Below are 26,351 nucleotides of genomic sequence, written 5' to 3'. Positions count from 1 at the left end.
TTCCAATTTCTGTGCATTAATCCAAAAAATCTAGAGCACTGGGGTGGTTTCTGAAAAATTTACTTTGACACAGGAAATATTTTCTTTTCTTTCAAATGCAGCCCCAAACCAATTATCAGATTTCATCCCAGTTTCCTACAGCAGATATTCACAATCAAAGCTCAAGATATCACACAAAAAAAGGTCAGAAAAATAAAATAATCAAATTATCACAAAAGGGAACTGTTCTCTTTTTTCAGAGGCCTGAGAACAAGCAAGTCTGTTCGTCACCGAAATTACACTGCTTGGTGACTTATTTTGTTACTCTTTTGAAAGATAATCATGCCTGTAGGAGAAGAGATCTCATGTCAAAGATGATGGCAAACACTCCTACAACAACTGCCTAAAGCAGGACAAGAAAGGATGCATGCTAGAATATGCTCTTTGCATCCTACAAGTTGAACTTCCTGGCATTCTGTACAGCTGCAGACAGGTGTCTTAAGAGATCTGAGAAAATCAAAAGCAGGTGACAGATGATGAGTGGTTTTGACTGGCTGCTGCTGCTCGGTTTGTAGTGGATTACCTGGAATTACCTTGGCCAACATACCCTTAGAGTGCCTGAAGATGAAAGCTCAATCAGCCTCCTCAGGCTTAGTGGGACACCCTGATCCTTCATTCTTTCAGCCTGTCTCATCTCAGTTTCTTCAGGTTGATACCAAAAAGCCAAATTTTTATATTATTCATAACACTGCCTTAACTTAGATTTGAGACTATGTTCTCCTAATTCTGTCATGTCATGCAGACCCATCCCAGAGCTGCACTGACATTTCTCTCAAGGAAACAGACATTACCCAGTGATATGTATTTTCTAGTATTTCATGTCAAAAGACTACAGCCTCCATCACAGCCTTAGAAGCTGCATGTTGGCTAAATCCACTGTCAGGATTCAGCTACAGGATAGGGACAGAAGAGGCCCTGTGGAATGGTTTAGCATGTTACAACTTGCTTATTAGACTCTGTCTGTGCTGGCAATAACAAGAATAAAATATAAAATGACAAGGATAAGATCAGTAAAATTGAACAGCAGAGGTGAAGAACATGCTGACAATCAGATAATCAGCCACCTCTCTCTGCCTTTGACACACTGCACAGAAAATACCATAGGCATAGTCCTTCACCTCCTTACAATCTGAGAAATATCTTTTCAGCTCTTTCCACTGTCAGGAAAAGGTTTGGTGATTCATCAGGGAAAGAGGAAAAGAGGAAAAGGGGAAAATTATGGTTTGCACAACCTGAAGAAGTTGTAAAACATTTCTTCTCAAGAGGTATGAGCGATTCTTTTAAACCCCATGCTCCCAGTAAGGTAACTGCAATTAAGGCTTCATCTTGAAACCCCCAAATTCAGTTATAAAACTCCCAATCACTTCCACTGTGCTAGACTGGGGCTGCAGAGCCCCAGGCCTTCTGCAGGAGTGTGCCCTCAAAAGCTCAGGTTACCTCAGTTAAGAAATAGATTCTGGTTCTACACTGTATTACACTCTAAATTTGAGTAATTCAGAGAGAATCTATAGGACTTATCCAACAACAAAGAGGAACAGAGCTTTGACCCAAAGGTTTCAGCATGCATTCTCTAAAGGATGCTGGTAAGTAACAGAATGAAGGAGAAAAACAAGTCCAAAAGCTGATTAGTAGATAATAAAATGGTTCTTCACCAAGAAACTTAGTTCCACTAGAAGAATGCTCTCTTGAAGGCACAATAGTTCCACACACTTTAAAACCAGTATTACTGGGCAGAGATGAATAATTAGGAAACTTGCAATCTTCCACAAAAAGATTGTAAAGCAAAATGCTTTTAACTGAAGTTTTGTACACACAGAATATGGTGCAGCACCTCACAATGAATATCATTACATACACTTTCCAAATATCATCTATAAATAGAGATGATGGAATCAAGTTTAGCTTTCTTAACAAGTTCCCTTGACCTTCATTCTGGGCAAGGGTTATTTCTTTGAGGATATCAGCATTTCACAAAAGACACTGTTATAAGTGGCTCTGATTCCCTAAGGGCATTCTTCCAATACACAGCTCTAGGTGTGCAGTGCCCAAACCCCTGGCAAGTCCGGTGTGCCAAGCAGCCCACAATGTCCTCTAAACAGGTGGCATATCCTGGAAGCACCTTTCTGCTGGGACTCTATGCTGCTCACCAGGGAGAGCAGAGAGAATCCAAGAGGTGCTTTCCAGCTCTCTAGATCATGGTCAGCTTTGCTGTTGTGATTTGTTCCTTGAGAAATCAGCAGTTACCCACAGTAAGAGGAAACTGATAATATCAGTCATCCTCTGTAGGATTTTGAACTGTAGCTACAACTGATCTTCACATTCTGATTCAGTCTCTTCAGTTTCTCTTTTGCTCACCCAAACAGAAAAAGCTTGTCATTTACAACAAATGTAATTCTTGAGGGCAGCTCTCAAATATTCATATATTCTATTGTTGTCTCTAGTAAAGGCATTTCCTTTCACCAGGTCCAGTGACCACATGTGGGTAACAGTGGAGCTGCATCGAGAAGAGAACAGACACACTTCCTTTAAGATAATTTGCAACCTACTCATCACAAGGCAAAAGATGAAAAAACTGAGTTCCTGCCTTTTAGCAAGGCTAACTTGTACTGAAAATCTGTGGGGATGGAAAAGGGCTCATTCTTGGTGCCAAAAGTGCCTGAGCTCTCACCCTCTATCTGACCCAAAAGTCAAAAAGTCTTTAATTTTTGGAAGATACCAATCTTCTTCCTGCAAAACGCAGTGTTAACATTTGTCTGTTTGTAGAAGAGGAAATTTTAATTCCTGGAAACCACTCTAAAAGTGAGCAATACAAAATTAGTATTTAAAACTGGGGGGAGGGGGGCTTGGCCTTTTGATCCAGTTGAGCAGAGGCACAGCTCCTTCCTGCTTCCAATGCCAAACATCAACTCCAGGAAAGAGGAGCAGTGGGTGCAGAAAATTCCCACAACTTCATGAGTAACTTTTAACAATGGGAGGCAGCCAGAAGGGTGGCTCTAGAGCTGGGTTTGTGTCTTGGGAATCAGAGTATGGGGGGATAATCATAATGTGTATTTATTGAGGCATTTGCCTCCAAGATCCAGCATACACTTTATCCAATATATACACTTTATATACACACTAAGAAAAATCTTAGGTTGCATTTCAGGCTTTAACAGTGACTGGAGGGTGCTTAATTGACTTGCCTTGAAAGAGTTACAGGACTCCCAGCTCTCACTGCCCTCTTCTGACCTCTGAGCTAAGCAGCTCAGACTCTGCAGCACTGTTTTAGCTTTCCTCAAGTGTCAGGAGTGATCCCACAGATCATGCTGTCCTGAGGAAAGGCAAGCTGGAAGAAACCACTCAGCAATTTTTAAGGTTTGTAAATCCCATTTGCTCTTCTTAAACTGACATGTACAGAATAGTAGGAGAGATTTTGCCTTTCTGATCCAGGGAATTTCCCACTCCAACATGCTCATGCATGGGAGCCCATTTACTGAAAGAAGAACAAGGAACATGATGACAAAAAGGGTTTTCCAGGCTCCTGTTGATGAGGTCCCATCATTTCCCAGTGACACTGATATTGGGTGCAAAGAACCCCAGGAGTGACTTTATTCCTCAGTACTTTCTCCCCACTTTTATTAGAAAAAAATATTGCTTTCTAAATATTTTATTTAGGGGTTTTTTTCTCATTCCTGGTTCTTCCCAGGGCATTGTGCCATTTCATCAGGACAACCTAACCTGTTTGAGGGTAGCAGTAACATGAGAATCAGCTGTGACCGTAGGATTGTGAGTTTGGGAATGAGTAGATTTGGCCAGCACTAGAGACTTCTTGTTGCTCTAGCCAATATTTAAGGAGATCTGAAGCAGAAGAAACATAAATTTCTCTTTGCAAGGGCAGCAAAACTCATGTTTAATACATCCACTAAAGCTGCCCTGATAGGTAAATGAGGATATAACTTTGAAATTTTCTGGAAATTCGTAAGAGAGAATGCTAAGGAATATTCAGCTACCAACAGCCAGCCCCTCTGAGTGCAGAACCTGGAATCCATCCTTCCCAGAGCCAGGCAAAGTGAGAGATAAGCACACCCTGCTACCTGCTAGTTGGAACCATTCACTATACCATGCACATTTTGGTGTGCTGCTGCTGAGAGATGTAAGGGCTCACTATGATACTCATTTACATCAAACTTCCACTTGATTTGACAAAGCAGACAGAGGAGAGAAAACAAGTAGAGACCAACAGAGGCCCAAATTAGAACTGGTGGTTTTGTCCCCTTGCTTTTGTGACCTGCAAAGAACAAGCCCTTTGCAGAGGTTCAGTAACCACAGCTCCTTGAAACCAGTAGTTTCACACCCCAGCAAGGGCAGTGCTGCCAGAAAATTACAGAGCAAACAAACAGAGCACATAAACTCTTCTGCCTTTGTCGCACATTCTTGGGAAAGCTCCCAGTACAAATCAATACTTTTGCACAAACAGAAACTGAACACTCCACTGCAGTACAGCAATCTCCCAGGCCTCTTCAGGTGTAAAAAGGCAGAGTAATTTAAGGAGACCAAAAAAACAAAGACTTGGATAGAAGCAATGATGAGGGAACTTCTCCAAAAATTTCCTCTTCTTCTCTCTATTACAAGAACTAGTAAAAAATTTCCTCTGTGCTTTCCTCTAAAGGACTGAGAGAAGTCCACTTTTAGCTGTCCAACAGCAGCAGTCAGTGGTGGGGTTGCACTTTGGGGAGTTACAGAACGAGTCATTTCACAGAGCAGTGTGGATTCAGCGTTATCTCCTTGTGACAATGTGCCCTTTCCTCACCAGAGGGGACAGACAGACAGAGGCAGTGACTGCTGCAAAGACTCAGCCAGGCATTGCTGGGGTAAGCAGGAGAGTAATGCAGGGGGAGTCAGGCTGCTCTAACTGGGTTAGCATGAGGGTAAAATGTACAACCATCACCAGAACAGGTGATCTGAAACCTAAGAACCTAAGCTTTGCTGCTTAGTTGAGGTGGCCCATGAGAATCCCATGTTTTGATTGTCCTTTAAGTTCTGATTTTTTCTTTCCAAGTATAAATGATCATCTAGGCTTGGACTGCTGCCTTGTATATGGCACCAAAGAATATAAATTGAGTCTTAAAGTGTATTAATTGTTCCAGGAGCAGAAAAGGACTTTAAAACCTGCTATTGTTACTTCTTGTAACTAGGGGTTATGGGAACATTAAGACCAAAGGGATCTCCTGCACTACTGAATTTAAATCCGCTCTCATTTGGCAGTAAACCATTCTATTATAATATCTTCTGCACTCTCACAGCACACAGCATTTTCATTTTCTGCATAACTCAAGTAGATAATTACAGATTGTATTTAATTATCTTAAATCTAAATAAGAGTTTATGGTGAATAGAGGAGGTGAACTTTTCACACTCAAGTGCTGGGCACACGGTAAGGTGATTTTTGAGCTGACTCAGCTTGGTGCTGGAACACGTGGTGCAACTTGTCATATCTTGCCTCTCTCTTGGAAAAGAAAGTGAGGTACACAGTAGCAGAACAATCCCTCTTGCACCAGACCCTTTATAATCTTTGAGCTCTCACCGGGAGTCTGGCTAAAAATCCCCAAAAATCTACATTCCACATAACATCCCCCTGTTATTGCTGACTTTGGGATTGTGACAAAAACAAGACAAAAACTTGAGCTTTGTAAACTGAGCAGTGAGTCTGCATTATAACATTGCTTGAAATAGGCTCACTCTCATGAACTTGTGCTGAGATGGAAAAGTCCCAGCATTTGGAGAGAATGAGCAGTAAAATCAAAGTGGACAACAAATCACAAAATGTTTAAAGATACAATAAAAACAGAAACACCAATTATTTTCCTATTTGTACTTCTGAATTTTTTTCCCCAAGGAGTTTTGATACTTTCCATTTAAATAAAACTGAAACCATATCAGAACTAGCTACAGAATGATAGGACTGTGAAACAGAGAAAAAAAACAGATCAAGCCCTCTGTGTGGTTTTTAGAAGCCCCAATGTCTGCATCCCCAAGAGTCAATGATAACAATTGTGGGCTGGATTTGCAGGGGCGCTGTGGTGAATTCCTGTGTTTAACATCCCCCCACCCCAGAGCTCTGGGCCTTTGCAGTTGGTTCATGAAGAAAAGTACACACAATCACAGCTGACTGCGGCTCAACTGTGCTTTTATGGCTCAGAAGCAAAAAGATCTGATTTACATCAGGGAAATGCAGGAGTCATTCCGCCAAAGTAAATTACATGAAGTGGCAACTATGCTCTACCACTGAACAAAACAGGGGCAAAGAAATCAAAGTTGATGAGTCAGATCCTAAATACTTGAATTAGCCTGGATCCATAAAGCCAAGACAGCAAGACTAATCTGACCATGAGGAATGACTATAAAATAAAATGCCATCAATCAGCATGCACTAGGTGTCTTTGCCAAGTGAGGGGGAAAAAGACAACAGGAAATTGTGAAATTATCTCTGCTCAGAGGGTTAGACTCCCTGCCACTCCAGATTTATGGCTGTCTTGTGTCCTGTTACAAGGCAAGGGCAGGATGGTCTTTAAACAATTCCCCCCTTAAGCCTTTTTCACCTCCTCTGTTCAGGCATAAATAACTGCCCAAGGCAAAGAATACCAACAAGCCTGGGGTGTACTTTCCATCACAGGCATCAGAAGCTGACTGTGGTAAAATCAAAAAGCAAGAACAGAAGTATCAGACTAAGCCATTCTCTCTTTTCCACCAAAGTAAACTGCACTGATTTCATGGGACATCTCTCACATTCTCCTCAAAAAATATGATTCAAAGTTGAAAAAGGGAAGACTCGCTATGAGTTACTCTTTTCCCATAACATGTTCTGAATAATAATTTATGCAAGACATATTTCCATTGTTACAGCTCCACTATAGTTATTGTTCTGGAATTGGCTCAGTATGTTTTAGTCTTACCTGATATCTTTAGATCTTGGGAGTTTTGCAGGAGAGGAGTGGCAATGCAGCAAGAGATGGCATTACTTTCTTAAACCAGGCAGAAAGCACAAACCTTCATTTGTTCTATTTAAGAAGTGCCTTTCCTTGAAACTTGTTCTTTAGCAGCATGTCTGAACATGCTGACTGTTAAAAATCCCAGTGCACATAGAGGCTCTCAACTTTGCTTTTTCAAAGCACAGGTGATTTTTCAACAGGCTTGCTCATTTGTCCTGCACTATCAAAGCAACAAACTCCGTGGAACTAATTCTGACAAAGCTTTCCAAGTTTTCTGTGCTCATGCAAATGCAATTTGGGAAGAATAGAGAATTAATTTTATTAATTGTGACGCTCAATTTTCAAGATATCTGAGGGCATTCTGGGTTTGGCAACCTCCAAATCTGAAGTTTGAGTTTGGAAATTGTTGGGAAATAGGCTCATCCCTCTTCTGCCCTGACAAGTCAGAAAACCTCACAAGGTCACGCTATACTTTTCTGAAATACTCTATATCCACAGAGAAAATATCTGAACAGGAACTCAAAAAGTCCTAAATCCCAGCAACTCACTAATCCAGAATAGAGACAAATCTGCTTTCCCTGCCTCACATATAAATCAGCTTCTAGGTCATGCAAAACCTCATCAAATAGACTCAAGTATAACTATCCAACAGGGACAGAAAAATAATAAGCACTCAGAACTCCCATATTCTACAAACTTTCTTAATCTCATCTACTCAGTGGAGTTTGTTTCAGAATAAATATAAAATATTTTATTTGCCTTTCCTACAAGTATCCACATTTTCCTTCCAGTTTCACCAGCTTAGCTGTGGTCCCCAATGTGCTGCCAGTGTCCAGTGAGATTTTTCTGTAGAGGTTTCTTTTGCTCAGTTTTGCAAATTAGATTGTTTAACACAGTGAGAAAGCATCCCAGAAAAGCAGATTATAAAACCAAAAGCCAGTGTCCATCTGTCTGCTATGGAACAGGATTCTTAATTCGTGTCATCATTTCAACTACCAGTATCATGGTCCATCAAGTCTGAAGCCTGAGATATCTGGAGAAAATACAATATGTCACATAGGATAATACTAAAGGGATTGACAAGATCTGAGAATATCTGTGTTGCTTCTGGAGTTACTGAACTGCAGAGGAAATAAAAAGCAAAGCAAAGCAAAACAAAATCAAATTTAAAATACCATCAGACTAGAATGTCCTGCACTATCTCTTTGAATGCAGAAGAATCTCAGCATCAGCCTGTCTAAACACAGCCTGTCAGCCCCAGCCTGTCTCACTGCACTGTGCACTTGGAGCTCATGCACTGGGCAGGGAGGTCACAAGCCATATGGACCATCTGAGGCAGGGGAAAACAAGAGCTGATTCTGATCTCAAGCTCTGCCCAGAGAGTGCTCAGGCCTCTGAGGGGCTGACTCATCTCTTACCAGCAGCTGAGCGCCATCCTGTCGGCAAGACACCTCTAACAACTCAGTTCAGCTTGCTGCAACCTTCCTCTGTAAGCAAAAGGCTGAAGCACTGGCATAAAACCAGCACACTCCACGGCAGGAAAACTTATCTGCTCCCTGAAGGACACTTCTTGTACAAAGAGTAACACAGCTGGGAAATGTGCCCTTGTTCTTCATCTTTAACTTCTTTTTGTAAGTTTTGCCCTCTCTCTTTTGTCCCTTAGAAGAGTGGATTTCCACTTGCTTCAATCACCAAAGATGTCTGTGTCTCCAACTTGGACTATTTTTCCAACATAATAAATGCTATTACCATCCTCTGTGAACTTTCCAGTCACTGAGTTATACAATTGCACCTCTAAACGCATCTGTCACTCACACATACACAGACATTAATTGCAACCTTTGAGGGTAGGCAAAACAGTTTTCCTACCAAAAGTTACACTTTTTTTTTATTTTCTAAGTAGCCCAACATTAATAACAGACTTTGGTCAGGAGCAGTAGTAATACCTCTCACCCATACCCATACCCAGTATCTCTCTCTTATATAAATAACTGAAAGAAAGAAAGCAGATGCAGTATTTTTTTTTTTTTTGGCACCTGGAGAAACAAAAAGGCAAGGGAGCAGCTGATAAGTGAAGGATGACTCATAGAGGTGCCAAAGCAAGGAAGAGAGAAGGAAGCCTATTAATTGAGTATACAACACATCTCATCTGCAGAGGTTGCATCCTGTATCTGAAGGAGGAAAGATTTCAAAGTTTATACCCTTGGCCTCTCTTATCATAATTTTTTTCAGTCACTCTGACCTTATGGAATGCAAAATACATTCCAGCTATGATGACAAACATGACCCTTGGTACACTTGCCAGTGTTCATAAATGTGGCTGGATGCCAGGTGCCCACCAAAGCCCCTCTGTCACTCGCTCTCCAGAGCTGGACAGAAAATGCAACAAAAGCTCATGGGTTGAGATAAGGACAGGAAGATATTTCTTACCAATTACCATCACACCACTTGGGGAAAAAAATTATCAATTATCAATCAAATCTGAGTATCATCATGAGAAATATACCCAAATCTTAAAAACACCTTTCCCCCACCCCCCTCCCTTTTCTTCCTGAGCTGAACTTTACTCCTGATTTTCTCTACCTCTTTTGCCGCAGCAGCACAGAGCTACAGGGAACGGGGGCTGGGGTCGGCTCATCGCACAGCGCTTCTGCTGCTCCTTCTTCCTCCTGGAGAGGACTCTTCACACCCTTCTCCTGCTCTGGAATGGGGTCACTCTCACTGCAGACAGTTGTTACACTCTTCCCTTGCTCTGGAATGGGGTCGATCCCACTGGACACAGTCCCACTCTTCCCCTGCTCTGGAATGGGATCACCCCCACTGGAGACAGTTATTACACTCTTTCCTTGTTCTGGCAGGGGGTCTCTCCCACTGGAGACATTCAGACTCTCCCCCTGCACCAGAATAGGGTCATTCCCACTGGAGACAGTCACGCTTTTCCCATGCTCCACAATGGCATCACTCTCACTGGAGACACTTATTGCACTCTTCCCTTGCTCCAGGCTGGGGTCGCTCCCACTGGAGACACTCACACCTTTCCCCTGCTCCGGAATGGGGTCACTCCCACTGGAGACCGTTATAATCTCCCCTTGCTCTGGCATGGGATCACACCCAATGGAGACAGTTACACTTCTCCCTTGCTCTGGAATAGTGTCTCTCTCATTGGAGACAGGAGAATTTTTTCCCTGCTCCAGAATAAGGTTGCTCCCACTGGAGACAGAAACATTTTTCCCCTGCTCCAGAATGGGATTGCTCCCACTGGAGACAGGAACATTTTTCCCCTGCTCCATAATGGGATTGCTCCCACTGGAGACAGGAGAATTTTTCCCTTGCTCCAGAATGGGATTGCTCCTACTGGAGACAGAAGAATTTTTCCCCTGCTCCAGAATGGGATTGCTCCCACCAGAGACATTTTTCCCCTGCTCTGGACTGGGGTTGCTCCCACTGGAGACAGTCACACTTCTCCCCGGCTCCGGCACAGGGTCTGTCCCATGGGAGACAGTTACAGTCTTCCTTTGCTCCGGCACTTGGTGTCTCCCACGGGAGACAGTTCTCCAGAAAATTCTCCAAGGTGGGTCCTTCCCATGGCTGCAGCTCTTCATTAACTGCTCTGGGTGGGTCCCTTCCACAGGATGCAGTCCTTCAGGAACAGGCTGGTCCAGTGTGGGTCCACCCCAAGATCACAGGTCCTGCCAGCAATCCTTCTCCAGAGTGGGCTCCTCTTTCCACGGGTCCACGGGTCCTGCCAGGAGTCTGCTCCAGAACAGGTTTCCCATGGGGTCACAGCCTCCTTCAGGCATCCACCTGCTCTGGCACGGGCTCCTCCACAGGCTGCAGGCGGATCTCTGCATCCCCGTGGTCCTCCATGGGCTGCAGGGGCACAGCTGCCTCACCATGGGCTGCAGGGGTGTCTCAGCTCCAGTGCCTGGAGCACCTCCTGCCCCTCCTTCTGCGCTGACCTTGGTGCACGCAGGGCTGTTCCTCTCACATATTTTCACTCCTCTCCTCTTTGGCTGCAATAGCTCCTGCACAGTAACTTTTTTCACTTCTTAAATACGTCATCCCGGAGCGCTGCCATTGTCGCCGATGGGCTCGGCCTTGGCCAATACAATGACTTTGTACTGATTAAGAAGTTATATACTTGATTTGGATTTATGAGGGAATTTCTTTTCATTCACTTCCTTTAAAAATCTATTTACCAGTGTTTGATTTTCTTCTGCCTTATGCTAGCACAAATCAAGTGTTGCTAAGGAGAAGTTGCTAAATTTCCAAACTGATGCAAAAGTTAGTGCAGAAAGATTTAAAGCATTGATCTGGTGCAAGTGCACACTTATTAAAAATAAAGTTTCAGTTTAAATATGCTTAAAAGTTTGAATAACATTACTGAAAAGTAAATCAGGTCACTACATCTGACTGGTTAAAAGTGTGCTTCACTCTACTTTTATCTAAACAAACCAGGAAAATGAGGAAATGTGTGGGGCATATCCACAACTGAGCATCATATGAAAAAATTGGCCAGCCAATAGTTGTTGGGGTTCTTCCTTAGTTGAACAGAGCTTTAAAAAACTCTTTGATCTATTTATTTCCCAATCTGTTGGCATATACACATAAACTTTAAAATAAATTTGAAAAAAGAAGGAAAAAAGGGGAAGAAAGGCAAAAGAAAAAAGCCAAGCTGTGATTTGCAATACTTGTTGCTATCATACTTATTTACCTAAGAGTCCAGACAAGGCCAAATTTAACTTGACTGAGGGCTACATCTGCCCTAATTCAGTTTCACTGCATATTAACAAATGAACAATCAGCCAGTGCTGGAGCACTGCACACACCAACGTTCAGAAACACGATCTAAAGGAAACTTTCCAAAAGATTCATACATTGGCTTGTCTCTGCCTTTTTCTGCCCATAACTGTTAACAGGAGCAGAGTTAGGTCAGGGAAAGACACTGCCCACGACTTTGTTCACTGTGATCAAGGGTAACTTAAACGTGTCCATTACTCATCCAGCTGAAATGAGCCTCCCAGACCAGATTTCAGCACCACACCTACAAGAGCTGTGGGATCTCAAGCCTAAATTTGGAATCAGAATAATAGCTGGGGGATTTATATATCCTTTACAAGCTTTTGATTCTCACAAGACCTTGGCTTCTTATAAAACTGTGGATTTAGTTTTACACTAGGTTCTATAAGGAGCAGGCCAACATGTATTAACATTTCACTTCACTTTTTACTTCCTATGAGAGAATTTGTATGTAGTATAACCATAAGGATGAAAATATTTTGTGGCCACTGCCCTGCAACATAAATGCTGCATAGTCAACTGAAAGTTTTGCTCAGTTTAAGGCAACTAAACATTAACTTAGAGCAAGTAAAAGCAAGAAGACATTTTTCCTGTCACACATCCTTTTTAACTTCCAGGACAAAATTAAGTTTCATACCCCTACAGGAAGCCACATAGGTAGCACCAGGCAAAGCACCCAGAAAATAAAAATGCTATGGTGCAAGTGAGACAATACCAACATCTGTGTATAAAGCAGCAAGAAAAACCAACAGGCAACATTTACAAGCTCATCAGCTCTGAAAGTATTTGCTCCCTACAGACTACAACACAAACAACAAACTCCTTCCTGCTACCCATGGGGTCTCAGATAATGAATATCTGAAGCAGTAAATTGAAGTCCAGATTCTGGCCCTAAATTACATCCCTCAGAACCTCACAGAGTTGGACCCATAATACTGATTTTTTTCCTGAAAAGCAGAAGCCTGTGACTTATGCTCTTTATTCAATGGGGGAAAAAATGCAAGTTGTCTCATAGCCAAGAAAGCACATTTCACAGAAAGTATCTTGAAAAAAAAAGATGCCACAAAAACCCAAGACCTGAAACCAGGCATCAAAACCAGTACAACACACAAAAGCATGCCAGCAGCACCTCCAGCACCTCATTTAATGCTGTGTTTTCATCTCTGCAGTTAGAAAAGTACAGTCCTTGTAAGGCATATTCAGCCTAAGTATAAATAACTATGATCTTGCTCTAATGGACCAGCACTTTCTATACAATAAAAACAAGTTTAGCTTAGCATGGGTATGAACAGTGCTGCATAACTTAATAATAACCTTTAAGAATTAAAGAGGATCAAAGGGAATCTCAAGACAAGAAAAAGGCATTTACCCTTAGAGATGAGGTTCTGCCTGAGAGCAAGAGAGTTAGAGGGAGGAAGGGAAGAGAAGGGCTTTAAAAATGAGTTTTAGTCCTACAAAGTCACTTCTCCTACACCAGAACTGCAAACTCTGGAAATTAAAGCTACTGCTCTAGCTGCTTTTAGTAAGCAGAAGGTTGCTGTTGAATTCCTGCCTGCAGTTCATCTCCTGCAAAATTGGTTGTGGGAAAGGACACTAAGGAATTCAGTGCTATGGCACTTCATGCTCTTCCCTTCTGCTGTGTTGTTTCCTCCCTTCATGCCTCTGACAAGCACACAGCTGCCCACCACTGCCATCACTTCAGCACACCCAGACTTACTCAGGAGCTCTTCCCTCCTGGGGAGATGCAGAATGGAGGCGCAGGAATTCTCAGTCCGTGCTTTGCCATAGCCTCTGTGCTGCCTGCTTTACTTGTCAAGCAGCAAATGACACACTGAGAGAGTTTGTCAAACCTCTGTCCCTTTGTGTGCTTAAGGGGAGGAAACTGCTGTTAATCTTTAACAAAACAGGAGCAAAGCCTTTCTCTGCAGACACACGTGTTGGCTTTGAAGGCACCGGTGTGTGGGAAATCTGGCAAGCCAGAAGTTTGCTCTTGGTAGCCCACAAAAATTGAGTTTGTATTTTAAAGTTACAGGAAGCAACAGTTTGCAATTCATTCCTGAAGCTCTGAAGTGAGGCAATCCAGCTGCCTGATGCTAAAGAAATCATAGAAGCTGTGTCAGGGACCAAACCACACACAGAGCAAGCCTGCCAGGCTCAGCCCCTATCTTGAAGCCCACATGGGTGACAGTGCTGTTTGACAGGAAAAGGAGAGGTTAAAAATCCACATTCAAACCCTTTCAGGTCCCTGCCAACAAAGGGCCACAGGCTCCCTGCCATCTCCCCTCTGCCTGTGTTGACGTAAAGTGGCTTCCCACCCCAGCACAAACCGAGGGGGCAGAGGTCTGGTGTGGGAGCAGTCTCATTACTGGGTATTTGTTAGGTTATGTGCACTGGCCTCAGCTGCCAGGGTGAGTCAGGGTGAGTGTCCCATTGCAGAATAAAACATGTGAGTCAGCTGGAGACATCCTCACTGTGACAACAGGAGGATTAACCCACACCTGAGTGTCACCAACACTGCCCATCCCAGCACTGAAGCCCCCTGTACCAGCAGCCCACCTGCCTGCCTGCATTGGCTGTTAAAAGGACCTTCTGAGCTTCTAGCTAGCGGAATTTGAATCACAAAGCCTTTCTGTGCTGCTGCCACTGCAATGTATTCTGCTTTTACAGCCAAATAGTTATGTTGTTACCTGGAAAAAGCTTGCTTTTAGGAAATTGTGATGCATGATGGGTTTATCCTAGGAATCCAAAATGAAAAATACCATTGCCATCTATTAGCTGCTGTTGTTTGCCAAAAACTGTACTTGTCCTACAGCCACAGTATTGTGGATCACCTATGTTGAAGTGAGCCTGTTTTACAGGCCTAACATTTTCTTTCAATAGCTAAGGAGAGAGACGAAAACAAATTAATACTTCTCATACACTCCAGTAATTTCCTACAGCTCCCTCACAATAAAATACTAACACATATTGGCAATAAAGTTCATCATTAATATGGTAATCATAAAATATTTCAATTATAAAAATAGTGCTTTAACAAATAGCTTCAGGAACAACATATGGATGCTCTGGGCAAAATTTTCCTCTCTGGTTAATAACAAACAGGAACTCTCAAAAAAAGCAGTCAGGCTCATACAGGAACTGACATTCTCATTGACTACAATAGAATTTTATAGATTGACTCAATTTTTTCAGTGTTATTTATTTATTAGGAACATCCTATCTGTTAAAATGGTTATATTTAGTTTTGCTTTCAGCACTGAAGCCCATCCTACCAGATGCCTGCTGCTCAACAGCTCCAGGGTTCCCTGGTGCCAAGGCAATGTGACACATTGCCTTGTGACACACTGCCAGTTCTATGCACAGGACCTGGCCTGAATGGAAATAACTTTAGAGTGCATGATGGGAATTGTGACAAAACCACAATTCAAAAAAGTCTCCCAGGAACACTGGGCATTTTTGCAGGTATATATTTTTATAATATGGATGCTACCTGTGTATTTCCATTAGCCCCTGTTTTCCTGCTTGAAGAAAAAAGCTTACAGCTTTTTTTGCTTTTAAAAACCATTTGCTGTCAAGTATGAGGACTGAAGGTGATGCTCTGTGTGGAGACTGAATCAAGCACTGAGCTAATTCCCAGCTTCATCACTGAGCTAATTCCCAGTTTCATCACACAATACTGCCTGGTGAATAGTGGCTAGGTTATTTACAGGATGAACCCTGTGAAGGTGCTATGTCTGTGCATTTCTTGCTTTGTTTTCCCAGGCAAATGTTGTTTGTTGTTTTTTTTTTCCAGTCAGGGGAGAAACATATTATCTATCTTATTACATTCAGATCTTCCTTTCAAATTCAATCTTGAAAAACTCTGCTATGTCTTCTTTTAATGTTGTGCTCTGCACAAGTGGAAAATATCTTTTTAGGATAACCAAACAGTGCAAGAAACTGATTAGGACAACACAGACCCTTTCATTTCTAAGCCACTGATTCAAATCCAGACTGATTAGGGCACAGAATGGAAATTGTTCCCCCACATTGGTGGCTTTTCAAGAGCTCAAGTGTAAAGAGATGTGTCTTAGCTCCTAAACGGACAGATATTCACAGAACATGAAAAATCATTTGCAATGCTCATCACTTGCCTCTTTGATGGTCTTTTCAGTGAGATTGTCAGCAGCTCCCTGGTCCAGAAAGCAATAGAGTTTCATTCCCCAGAAAAATTGAAATATTGGCATTATAATATAAGAAGGTTGTGCACATGACTACTATGACCTATTCCCTGAGGACTTCAGTCCCACTTCTTATGGTTGCCCAAAAAACAAATTCACATAAAACTTGTACTCTGATTCTCTGATACTGCAGATGTGGGAACTCCTGTGAGTGTTTTAACATGTGTCTTCCTCATTGCTTCTATTCACTACAGTTCAGTGCAGTAAAAGCACTAGAAAGATATCAGAAACATTTCCAAAATCAAGCTCTTGTAATAATTTCCTGTAAAAATATCTAAGTTTATTTCAGATCTTAGCACCCCTGAGCACCTTATTGTAAATATAGTGATTAAACAAATAAGGACTGCAGTGTTAGTCTAAGTAGTGCAATATTGCACAGTATTGCAATATTGCAATCTTCATACTGCAATAGTTGCATTGAAAATGTCTCTTTAGTGTAAACTCTCATCTAGAACTCTGTTTTTTTAAAGACTTCTCAGTTTCTCTTTTTAATTTTTTAGTTTCCAGTGATTTTGGCAAATATAAACCTTAATAGAAGAGAAAAGGTAATTTTAATAATAAGCTATGATTTGCTTAATATAAAAACATAAAGCATTCAAAGTGTCATGAGAATTAAATTACAATGGGAAGGAATTCACTACATTCCTGTAGCCTTTAAGTAATAATAAAGTCAACTTGATCTGAAGCTTTATGAAGCAAAATCCAATCAAAATACATTCCTGTAGCCTTTAAGTAATAATAAAGTCAACTTGATCTGAAGCTTTATGAAGCAAAATCCAATCAAAATTTTAGGGTTTGTTGGGCTGTTTTCCTAGGAACCTATGCAAATGGGAGAGAGATATTGATAAAATTTCCAGAAAAAGTTATTTGTTTGACTGACAAGTGCATTCTTCCTGAATGGACTTTTAAAATTAAAGTGAAACAAAGCGGCCAGCAACAGAAATGGAATAGCAAAATTCCCCACTGTTTGAGGAAGCCCAAAGGATGTATCCAGAAGTGGATCCACTTCTCCAGTTCTCTCTTGCTCTAACTAGAAGCTGTCACCTTGTCTCACAATCCATTCCTCTCGAGTCTGTAGAGCACTGTGCTCACCAGAGTGTTTCTGCAGCCCTGCTGAGGGACTTGCAGAGGCTGCAGCAGGCTCAGCTCTGCCAGGCCGGGGTCAGTGCCCAGCAGTGCCCAGCGAGGGAGGGGAACATCGCGCCCCGACCATCGGAAATCAGCAGGACTGTCAAAGCCTGCATTCAAACCCTTCCCAGCCTCAGGGTCATCTGAACCAGCACTGTGACTCCTTCCCACTGCAAATGTTTCTGTTCCTGGTGGCCCTCCCACCTCCCATGGCCCAGTTCAGAGCTGAGCTGCCAGAGCTTCATGTCCCAAATGCACCTCCAGTCTCACAGAATAACCCATAGCTCTTATTCCCTGTTGAACCAAATGAAACTCTGCACTGCTGGGAGCTGAGCTGCTGAAAATTTGTCAGCTGCATGTTTCAGGCTGTTTCTGCTGGTAAAGGAAAGAGTACAGTATTTGCTAATAGATGTCATATCAGTTATTCAGTTTTCATCATTATTTGGCTGAAGTTTATTTGTATGGTTTTCTAAATCTCAGTGGTTTAAACAAATTTTTTTAAGCTGTGTTTCATCACAGCTCCAATAACAGAGCATATTGCTTAGTCTTAGAATTTTATTAAATCACTACTCTTCCTGTTCTCAAGCTCACTGTAAAAATATTAAAACTTAATTCCCTTCTGAATTAAAAAAACATTTTCTACAGGGGATTTGTTTTTTTCCTTCTCACAAATTCATAAAGAGCTCATAAATGTTCTCACTAGTACTTCTGAGCAGTAGGCAAATGCTTTTGGCAGGAAAATCTATCTCAGCAGTTCAGTGTGGAGTGCCTCATTTCCTTGAGCCCTCCTTGAGCCAGGACATCTCCCACAGCTGAGGGAGAGGTCCCAGCCCAGGCAGTGGGAAGAGGCTGGGATGTGCTGAAACCGTGTGAGCTTAACTCACACTACTGGCCTCTTGCTCTAACAAAGACCCTGATGGCTGCTCTGGCTAGAAAAACTGGGGCATGTTTTAGCCCAGGCCACCCCACAACTGATGGGGCAACAGAATTTTTTATTTTAAAGTAAAAAGGAAAAAAGCCTTGGCTTCCTGCTTTAGGCATACATAACTGACTCTCCTTTTCAAGCTGCTCTCACTCCTTCCTCCTCAGGGCCCTCAGATAAAACCTGCATGCCCAAATATGCACAAAACAGCATCCACTAACCTTCCAAACCATGCACAAATGTCAAAAGTTGTAAACAGCCAGCAACTACTTCTAGACCTGCTGTCTTCCCTGTTCCTGTGTACTAAGTGTAAGCCCAGGCAGAGAGCACCCTTCACCTTCAATTAGAATGGATCCTTTCACCTGTAATTGAAATGCAGCTATCCACAAGGGAAACAAGCAGCCTATCACTTACAGCAATACTTCCACATCCTAAGCAAGGAAAGAGTGAGAAAATACTTTACCATAAATGTGCTAAGACAATGGCAACCACGCAAAAATTAGTGGGAAAATTGCATACATTAGAATTACAAATAAGATCAAAACCTCATTACTTTAGAGCAACACAGAGCTGAAGATGCATCTTTTAAGTTATTGCATTCTTCTCAAAGCTCTCCAATCTGAAAACTCAGGGTATGTTAAAAAAAAATAATCTCACAGTCTTTGAATTTATATTCACATGAAGTACATGAATGCAATTAATTACATTTTGTTTATCTTACTGGCGATAATTTTTTTACAGTAGGACCAGGGCTCCACTGCGGTGGATGCAGAGTTATCTCCCTCCCAAGGCTCTGTAACAAATGGTGAGGGAGTTGTTCAGTGCTGTCCTCCCCTTTCTGCCCCTGGAGTCATCCACCCCGGATGTGAACACAGCTCTTCTGCATTGGTCACAGGAAAATTCATTGTCAGTGCAGGCAGACTGGATCACATCTGCATGAATGACCTGACAATAAATTTTGGCAGTCCCTACAGTTCAACATAGAGCTGAGGAGCACTTGATAATTTGCATTTTTTTTTCTTGTATTAGGAGTAGCAGAAGGATTGAATGAATAAGAATTGTTACACATCTGATAACACAAACGAAAGGCCCCACATTTGCATCCATGAAGGGATGTCTCTAAATGAGAGACACGTCCTGCACCCTCTCTGAAGACGAATCTTCTCCCTAAGCAGATGAGTTTTGCTCAAGAAATGAGATTATCTTTGAAATGAAAAATTTACTGTAGAAAGGGAAGAGAATAAAGCACTCTAAGGACAAGCCAGCAGAGCAAAAAAACTGCCAGCCCTACTCAAGCCCTGACACCAGAGCACTGCTTAACTCCAGCACTGGATGTATCTACACATTCTTTTATTTAAGAATTCTGGAGGTGTCAATTCCTAAGGCAAAATATTTCTAGACTTCTGCCCAGCCCATAACCACATAATCCTTTCAAGGGAAACAAAGTATTTTAGTTGGATTTAGTAATGTGGACCAAGAATTAATTTCACTTTAAAATAAATAAATACATTTGATATAAAACTGAATGAGCTTGGCTTAAGTATGACTGATTTTGGAAATGATCACACATCTCAGGGTTTTAGGGCTGAAGCACAGGCACAAATTCTTCCTTCAACTAAGATTTTTCTAGAAGTTTTCTTAGTTTCTATGACTTTCCTAAGATTGTTTCTGCCTTGAGAGAAACACAGTAATAAAACACAGGACCTTGGCATGCATGTGAAACGGCTGAGCATGGACCTGCGTACATGATGGAGAGAGGAAACCAACCCAAAACGCTATTTCTAGTAACCAACCCATGGGCTTACTTTGTTAAGAAATTTAAGTCATTATTTTATTTGATACTTACAGAATTATAAACAATCCACCTGAAACATTCCTGGGGTGTCTCTAGTTACATTAGTCCAGACTCTGTGGTGCTTCTCTAATGCCTTCATTGGAGGTAAGGTAGCTCCACCAATTAAATGTCTGTCCTATTAACTTAAATTCTGGAGAAGGAAAAGTTCTGGGCCACAAAGTCAGTGCAAACTTATCTCAGCAGGTTATGCTAATGGAGGTGACAAAGTCTCAGTGACATCATGAATGTCCTCACACGCTGCTGAGAGATAAAAACCAAAGCCTGTATTTAGCAGTTTGTGGGTACTCAGCTCAGTTCTTCCCAAACAAAAAGAAAGATCCAACTCATGATAGCAGATTTCAGTTTTAACTAAGTAAGAGTGTATTTGGTTCAAAGATTCAACTAAAAGTATTTAGAAAGAAGTTTTATGAGCCTTCTTTGAATAGACACTTTGTAACTTGGTGCTCATGGCTAATTGCAGATGTAATCCTTCTTTTGCACAAATCTCTGGCGTCTTGCTACGGCACTCCCTGACTTCAGCACCCCCAGCTTATTGTGCCAATAAATCATGATTGCTCAGCTGGAGAACATCCTCCACCAACATCCTCTGGTGAGGACACCACCTTTCCTGTGCAGCTTGGGTGGAAAGACAACAATCCACATCACAAAATCCAGACTGTGACAAAACACCTGTGATTGCAGTGGCACAGCTTTCCTTGGGCACAAAGCCTCTGAGAACAGTTTTCCTCAGACACAGTCCTTTTCCACAACTGGAATCAGGGCTGTTTTCTGCTTTAGCTATCTTCCCAAATCAAACTCAGGGACACTACATTTGAAAGTTTGAGTGTTTGTTCTTGCTCATCACAACAGTCTCTCTATATATTCTACCAAAATCACCACACTAGTAAAACATTTACCTGCAGCAAACTTAATTTTTGTTCATTGTAATTATTTTTCTAAAATGTTTTTGAGCTTTCCAAAGCCCTCTTCTGTTCTCCAAGTTGGGACCCATACATAAGGCACACCCTGCACATAAGGCACACCACATTTTACAGGCAAAGAGAAATTCTGACGCTTACAAATACACTGGAAGAAGTCTGTATCTTGAAAATCTGATGTTATTTATGCCTCCGGCAATAAACTCTGATAAAAAATTGAACAACGGGATCCTCTAAAAACAAACCCTTCCTGTGCTTCAGTTTCTGCAGCATTTGAGAAGGCTCAAGTGTATAAAATGCCTTGAGATGCAGAGTTAAGAGATGGCATACTAGCCAGAGGCAAAGACTTTAAGAATAATTTACACAGGTTATGTAGTCACACAACTCTAAATATTTTTCATCTCTAGACTGGTTCTTGTTGCATTTAGCATCTCAAACTAAGCTGCAATTTTAAGATATAATGATATATTAATATGTAAATCTTTTGTTCAGGATTTTTTTTTACTCCTTGTATCTGTTATATTAGACAGCCTACAAGTGTGAAAGCTGCATTTTGCTAACTAGAGCATGACTTCATAGACATAATTATTGCCCTGTTTTAATACAGTACAGTGTAGAGGCAATTTTTAAGTCAAAGATGGTAGTGCCATTTCTACTTTTATCTTTGTTTGCACTGGAGAAAACACAAGTTTTGGACAAATACCTAATAACAAATAGAGTTTCTGATAAAACCAAAATACTCCAGATAAACATGAAATCATTTGCTGAGGGAAAGCAAGCCACATTGTAAGGAGAGAGACCTACAAACACCACTATGCCTTTCTGTGACTTCTGTTCTCCTAAGGTTTCCTCAGAGTCACACTGATCCTCATAACTATAGTGAAATCAAACTCATTTGATGCAAAGGGATGTGGTGATGCACTAGCTGCAATCATACTATGGGCTCCTTTGTCCTCTGCTGAAGGATTAAGAAGATTTCACAGAGCTGCTTCCTGCCAAAATTCCTAAGAAGTCACTTCCAGCTACACACAAGGTGCTTTCCTATCCCTCCATTCCTTGGCATTCACCTCAGTGACTCACAAGGAAGGATTAAAGTTGTACTCTGGAAGCTCACTGAAAGCCAGAGTCTCCTTTTGTAAGCATAACAACCCTTCTGCTATTTCTCCAATTTGCTTCCTGTAACTGACTCTTGTTCCAAACAACATCAGAATGTTCCCTCTGGCTTGGACCAAAAAAGAATTCCTGGTCCAAGGTTCAGTCACTGACCATGAGAGTTAGCAGGTGCCTGGAGAAGAGAATAAGAACGTGCAGCACAACTTAACCAGCTTAAGTCTGTTGACTCAGAGATTTTATTTCTGTGACTAAAAGGCTTTGGAAGATTTTTTGTTCCATGGATTTGTCTGATTGCAGCATCACATAAGAGTAAGTTTAATGGTTTAAAAACATGCTGCTGAAAAATGCCTTCTTTTCAACTGACTCTCAGCCTGTTGTCTTCTGGTTTCATTGGATTTGCATTAGTTCTTAAATGGAAAGAGTATTTTTTCCCTATTTATCATCTCTGTTCTAGATCTCATTTCAGATACTCCTCTTCCCCCCTTCAATCTCCTTTCTAGGATGAAGAGTCACAATAAATCTACTCTTGTCTTGTAGTGAAAATGTTTCCTACCTTCAACCACCCTTGTCATTCTACAATTTTCCCATTCAGAACACAGTCAAGTTTTCTCTCCTAACACACACAAAAATCTCAGATTTTAACAAGTGGTGAATGAACTTCAAGTAACTTTAAAAATGCATTAGTGTGCTTTTGTTTAAAACACTTCACTTTCTTCAGATCCAAGAGTTCTTTTTCCCCTCCTGTACTCACAGCAGAAACCCATGAACCCCACAACCAGATTCTCAGGTGAAACTCGGTTATCCTCCCAAATAATGTCCTTGCTCTGTTCTCTGTCTTTTCCTCATTTCCTGAGGTGCCATTCAAATAACTCTGGTGATTCATGACAGTTAATACCCATTGTGGTGAGGACCAAGGGAATTTTAGTTACTGCAAGAATCTTAATGCCTGCAAAGCATGCAGCTGTATGGATGTTTACTTGGAGGCACCTTCTTTCCAGTGAGGATTTTTATTATTAAAATTTCAATTTGTGATCTATAGAGATCTGAATCACAGACAAAGTAATTAGAAAGACTTCTAGAGACTTTACTGACCTTTGCTTCTGACCTATAAGGAATCTCAAAACGTTGAATCAGCTGATGTCACCATATCCCTCAATCACACCTTGCATCTTAGAATCACAGAATCACTGATGTTGGAAAATACCTTTAAGACTATCAACTGAACAATCTTGAAACAATAAACCCCACCAAAGCTAAGACTGACAAGAAAATAACTCTTAAACATATATCTTAGCAACCAGGAGACTGCTACACCTGTTACACCAGTATCAGCTCTAACTGAAACTGTCACATTATAAAGTACATTTGCAGGTTTCCAAATGCCCAGACAAAACCCACAATAGAGACAGAGACTGTTCAGTTTAAGTGACTCTTTGAACATGTTTACAATAAGTTTTGCAAGCTTGAAACTTTTATAATGCCAGCACTTACAACACTGATTTACTGTCTGACTCAAAGGAAGAATGATCATGGTTGGCTCAGATAACATCCTCTCGCAGGCTTTCTCAGAGACAGGTGAAGATTACATAAGGCAAAATAATGGATGGAGAAATGGAGCACGACCACCTATTCATCTCATCCCTTGTTGAGCAAGTGCACCTAAAGATAGTCCTTAGCTTCAGGCTCTTACTTGTACTTAGAAAAATCTCTTCCTGAAAAATTCTAATTGAAACAGATGATGATGATAAGACAGTTTATTTGACAGTTACTATCCAATAACTCAGTATCCCACAGTACTTTCTAAGCTATTCAAAATGGAAATTATTTTGAAATAAGAGACTTGTCCAAAGTTTGCCAAAGTCTAGACCCAAGTTCCCAGCACCGATCTGTCTGCACTGGTGGAAGGACAATAAACAACTTGAGAGATCCAGAGATCATTAGGGAACTGTTATTAACGTCTATATATTAATATCTCTCTAGAAATTCCTTAAGTCCCCCTGGCCCTCATTATTTTATCTTTTTACTATTTTGTAAACGATAGTAAAAAGATAAAATATTTCCCAGTGTTTTATCCATTGATAAAATGGAGATGGCAAACACACAAACTGGGAAGTGTACAAGGATATGGAGCCCACCTCTGCTGAGCTCTACCACAGCATAATATACCTAATAAAAAAACAGAATGAATTTTGGTTCTCTGCATCTTTCTTTGACTACACATTTTAAAAAGTTTCGTTTTTCCCCTAACTGTGAATTACAAAGATAATCTACTTTGTAAATTATTTTCATGCTACAGAAAGGACAAATAAGCAAAGCAGCAGATGAACCCTGTACTTGACATTCAGCCCTTTCCCACCCATTGCCTGACCTGCAACAGGAGATGGTCTGACCATGGTCTGTGAAGGCAGAACAGCAGAGGAAATGTGACACAAACCAACACAAAAACACCAACTGGACATCGGCAGTGCAGGAGAGCCGGCATGCAATCACATGGCTGAGGAATTCAGCCCAAAATTTCTGAGATCTATACAGCACCTTCCACACAGGTGCTTCCTTGCAATCACTCCCATCATAACCAGCCCATGAGCAGCAATTGTTCAATAAGAAATCTTTCTTCATACCTTGGGTCCTCCACTCCCTACAAAAAACTTCCCTCAGCCCAGCAAAGCTCTCTTTCTGTCAGAATAGAGGTTACTTACCCTGGAACAGACACCTTGTTCCAAACACAGACAAACTTTACTCAAAATCTGCAAATCCTGCAGTTCTCCACTTACCTATCCAGAGTGTCCTGAGGCACTTTACTCCCTCCAGCTCTGCTGTTGACACTGCTGTTCTTGTTGGCAGTCATGGTCATTTCTGCTTTCTAGAAATGTGGATATCTGTGAGAAGAAAAGTCAATTAAGCTTCAGCAAGCCCAAAAGACAATTAACTCCTTGAACTACTATTCTGTATAAAGGTAGAACTCCAGGTTGCTTTTCATTCTATGAAATTCAATCAGGGTAGTGATGATCCTGGAAAACAAAACCCTCTACTGCTGCTATTGCACATCCACAGCCAAGTTTATCACAGCCCAGTGCTATAAATGGAAATAACTTACGAGAAGTAGGTGTGTGCTTCAGGTGCTGGCCTGTCTGATGAACAGAGCTTGATATCAAGTTCACAAAAGATCACAGGTTTGGTGTGGTTCTTCCATCCACCAGGGTATGTGGAAATCCCAGTAACAGCACTGTGTGATACTTGCAAACACTGTAGCTGTGACTGGAAATTTGACCACACCACAGATATCCCAAGGAGTAAAAAAAGCTTTCTCATCTTTAAAGTGCAACTCTATTTTGGAAATATATTCTAATAGTGAAATTTATTCAATGATGAAATTTTGAATATAATTTTCAAATCTGATTGTGATATAAAAATATCACAAGCAGTTTTCTCTATTGGCTTCAAGATTCTTTATGTAAAGCTGTCTTAGGACACTTTTAAAACCTCAGGCAATATAAAGATTCTTTATCAATTCCTAGCTGTTTTTTAACTATTTGGTAATCCCAAAAGCAGTAAACTTATTTTCAGCCCTGTGTATAAAATTGTGTGCCCAAAAGATGGGTCTCACTTCTGTGACATTGCTGCACACTGGCAAAGGAACAGCCCAGTACCATGATTTATTTTACCTTCATTCTGCTCTCTTAACAGCAATGTCATGCTGTGACTGAAGGGAGAACATGATGATATGAGTAAAGGCCAGGATGTCACCCAAGGGATGCAAAAGCAGGAATCCCTAATTTAATTGGGATAAGATTAGCCCCTCCATTGACTGTATCCCATGGTTCTCCAGTGTAAAGCATAGCTCTTAGTGGCCATTTCTTCTGTCATTGTAATCCCCTGAGAAATATTTTGCAAAATGAGGGAGAAATGTATTTTTGTGTCGTGATAAGATTCCTAAAATGCCAGAAGAGTCCCTTGAGAAAGAAAGGGAACAGTATTTACTCCACCTGATGCTACAGGAGTCATTTTTGAAGGATTCTGTGGCTCTGCTGGCACCAGTCTGGGTGGTTTCTAAGATGCTGCTTAGTTTATAAACTAAAGTATCTACCATGGTTTACAGCACTGCCACCCAGGTTCTGACCAGAACTACCAATTTTTACAACCATTAACAGCACAGCTAACGCAAAAATAAGGAGTGTTACGAAACTTCTTGTTTACTCAAACCCACAGGAAGTCCAGCGCTTGAGAAGCCACTGTAATGTGATGCTGCAAAACAAGCTGGGGGCTAACAACACACAAAAATCCCTGTACTAACAGAGCTATCACAGTCAAAGGACATTCTCTAAACCACTTAATTCCAAGCAGTTCTGCCACAAACCCAGTCAGAAAATCTGCAGACTGCAGCTCAGC

The 26,351-nt window shown here is 41.3% G+C and overlaps 1 protein-coding gene across 2 annotated transcripts in view; it reads right to left on the bottom strand.

Moving 5' to 3' along the window:
- DENND2B (DENN domain containing 2B) overlaps positions 1-26,351 on the bottom strand; it is a 152,738-nt gene that overhangs the window by 62,530 nt on the left and 63,857 nt on the right. For both annotated transcript variants that reach the window (XM_058806350.1, XM_058806351.1), the window contains one exon: positions 24,737-24,841. In XM_058806350.1, coding sequence (XP_058662333.1) covers positions 24,737-24,816 — 80 coding nt within the window. In that variant the 5' untranslated portion in view covers positions 24,817-24,841. The remainder of the gene's footprint in view (positions 1-24,736; positions 24,842-26,351) is intronic.

This window comes from Ammospiza caudacuta, chromosome 6, assembly GCF_027887145.1.
Source record: "Ammospiza caudacuta isolate bAmmCau1 chromosome 6, bAmmCau1.pri, whole genome shotgun sequence".
NCBI lineage: Eukaryota > Metazoa > Chordata > Aves > Passeriformes > Passerellidae > Ammospiza > Ammospiza caudacuta.
This window is presented reverse-complemented; position numbering and strand designations above follow the sequence as displayed.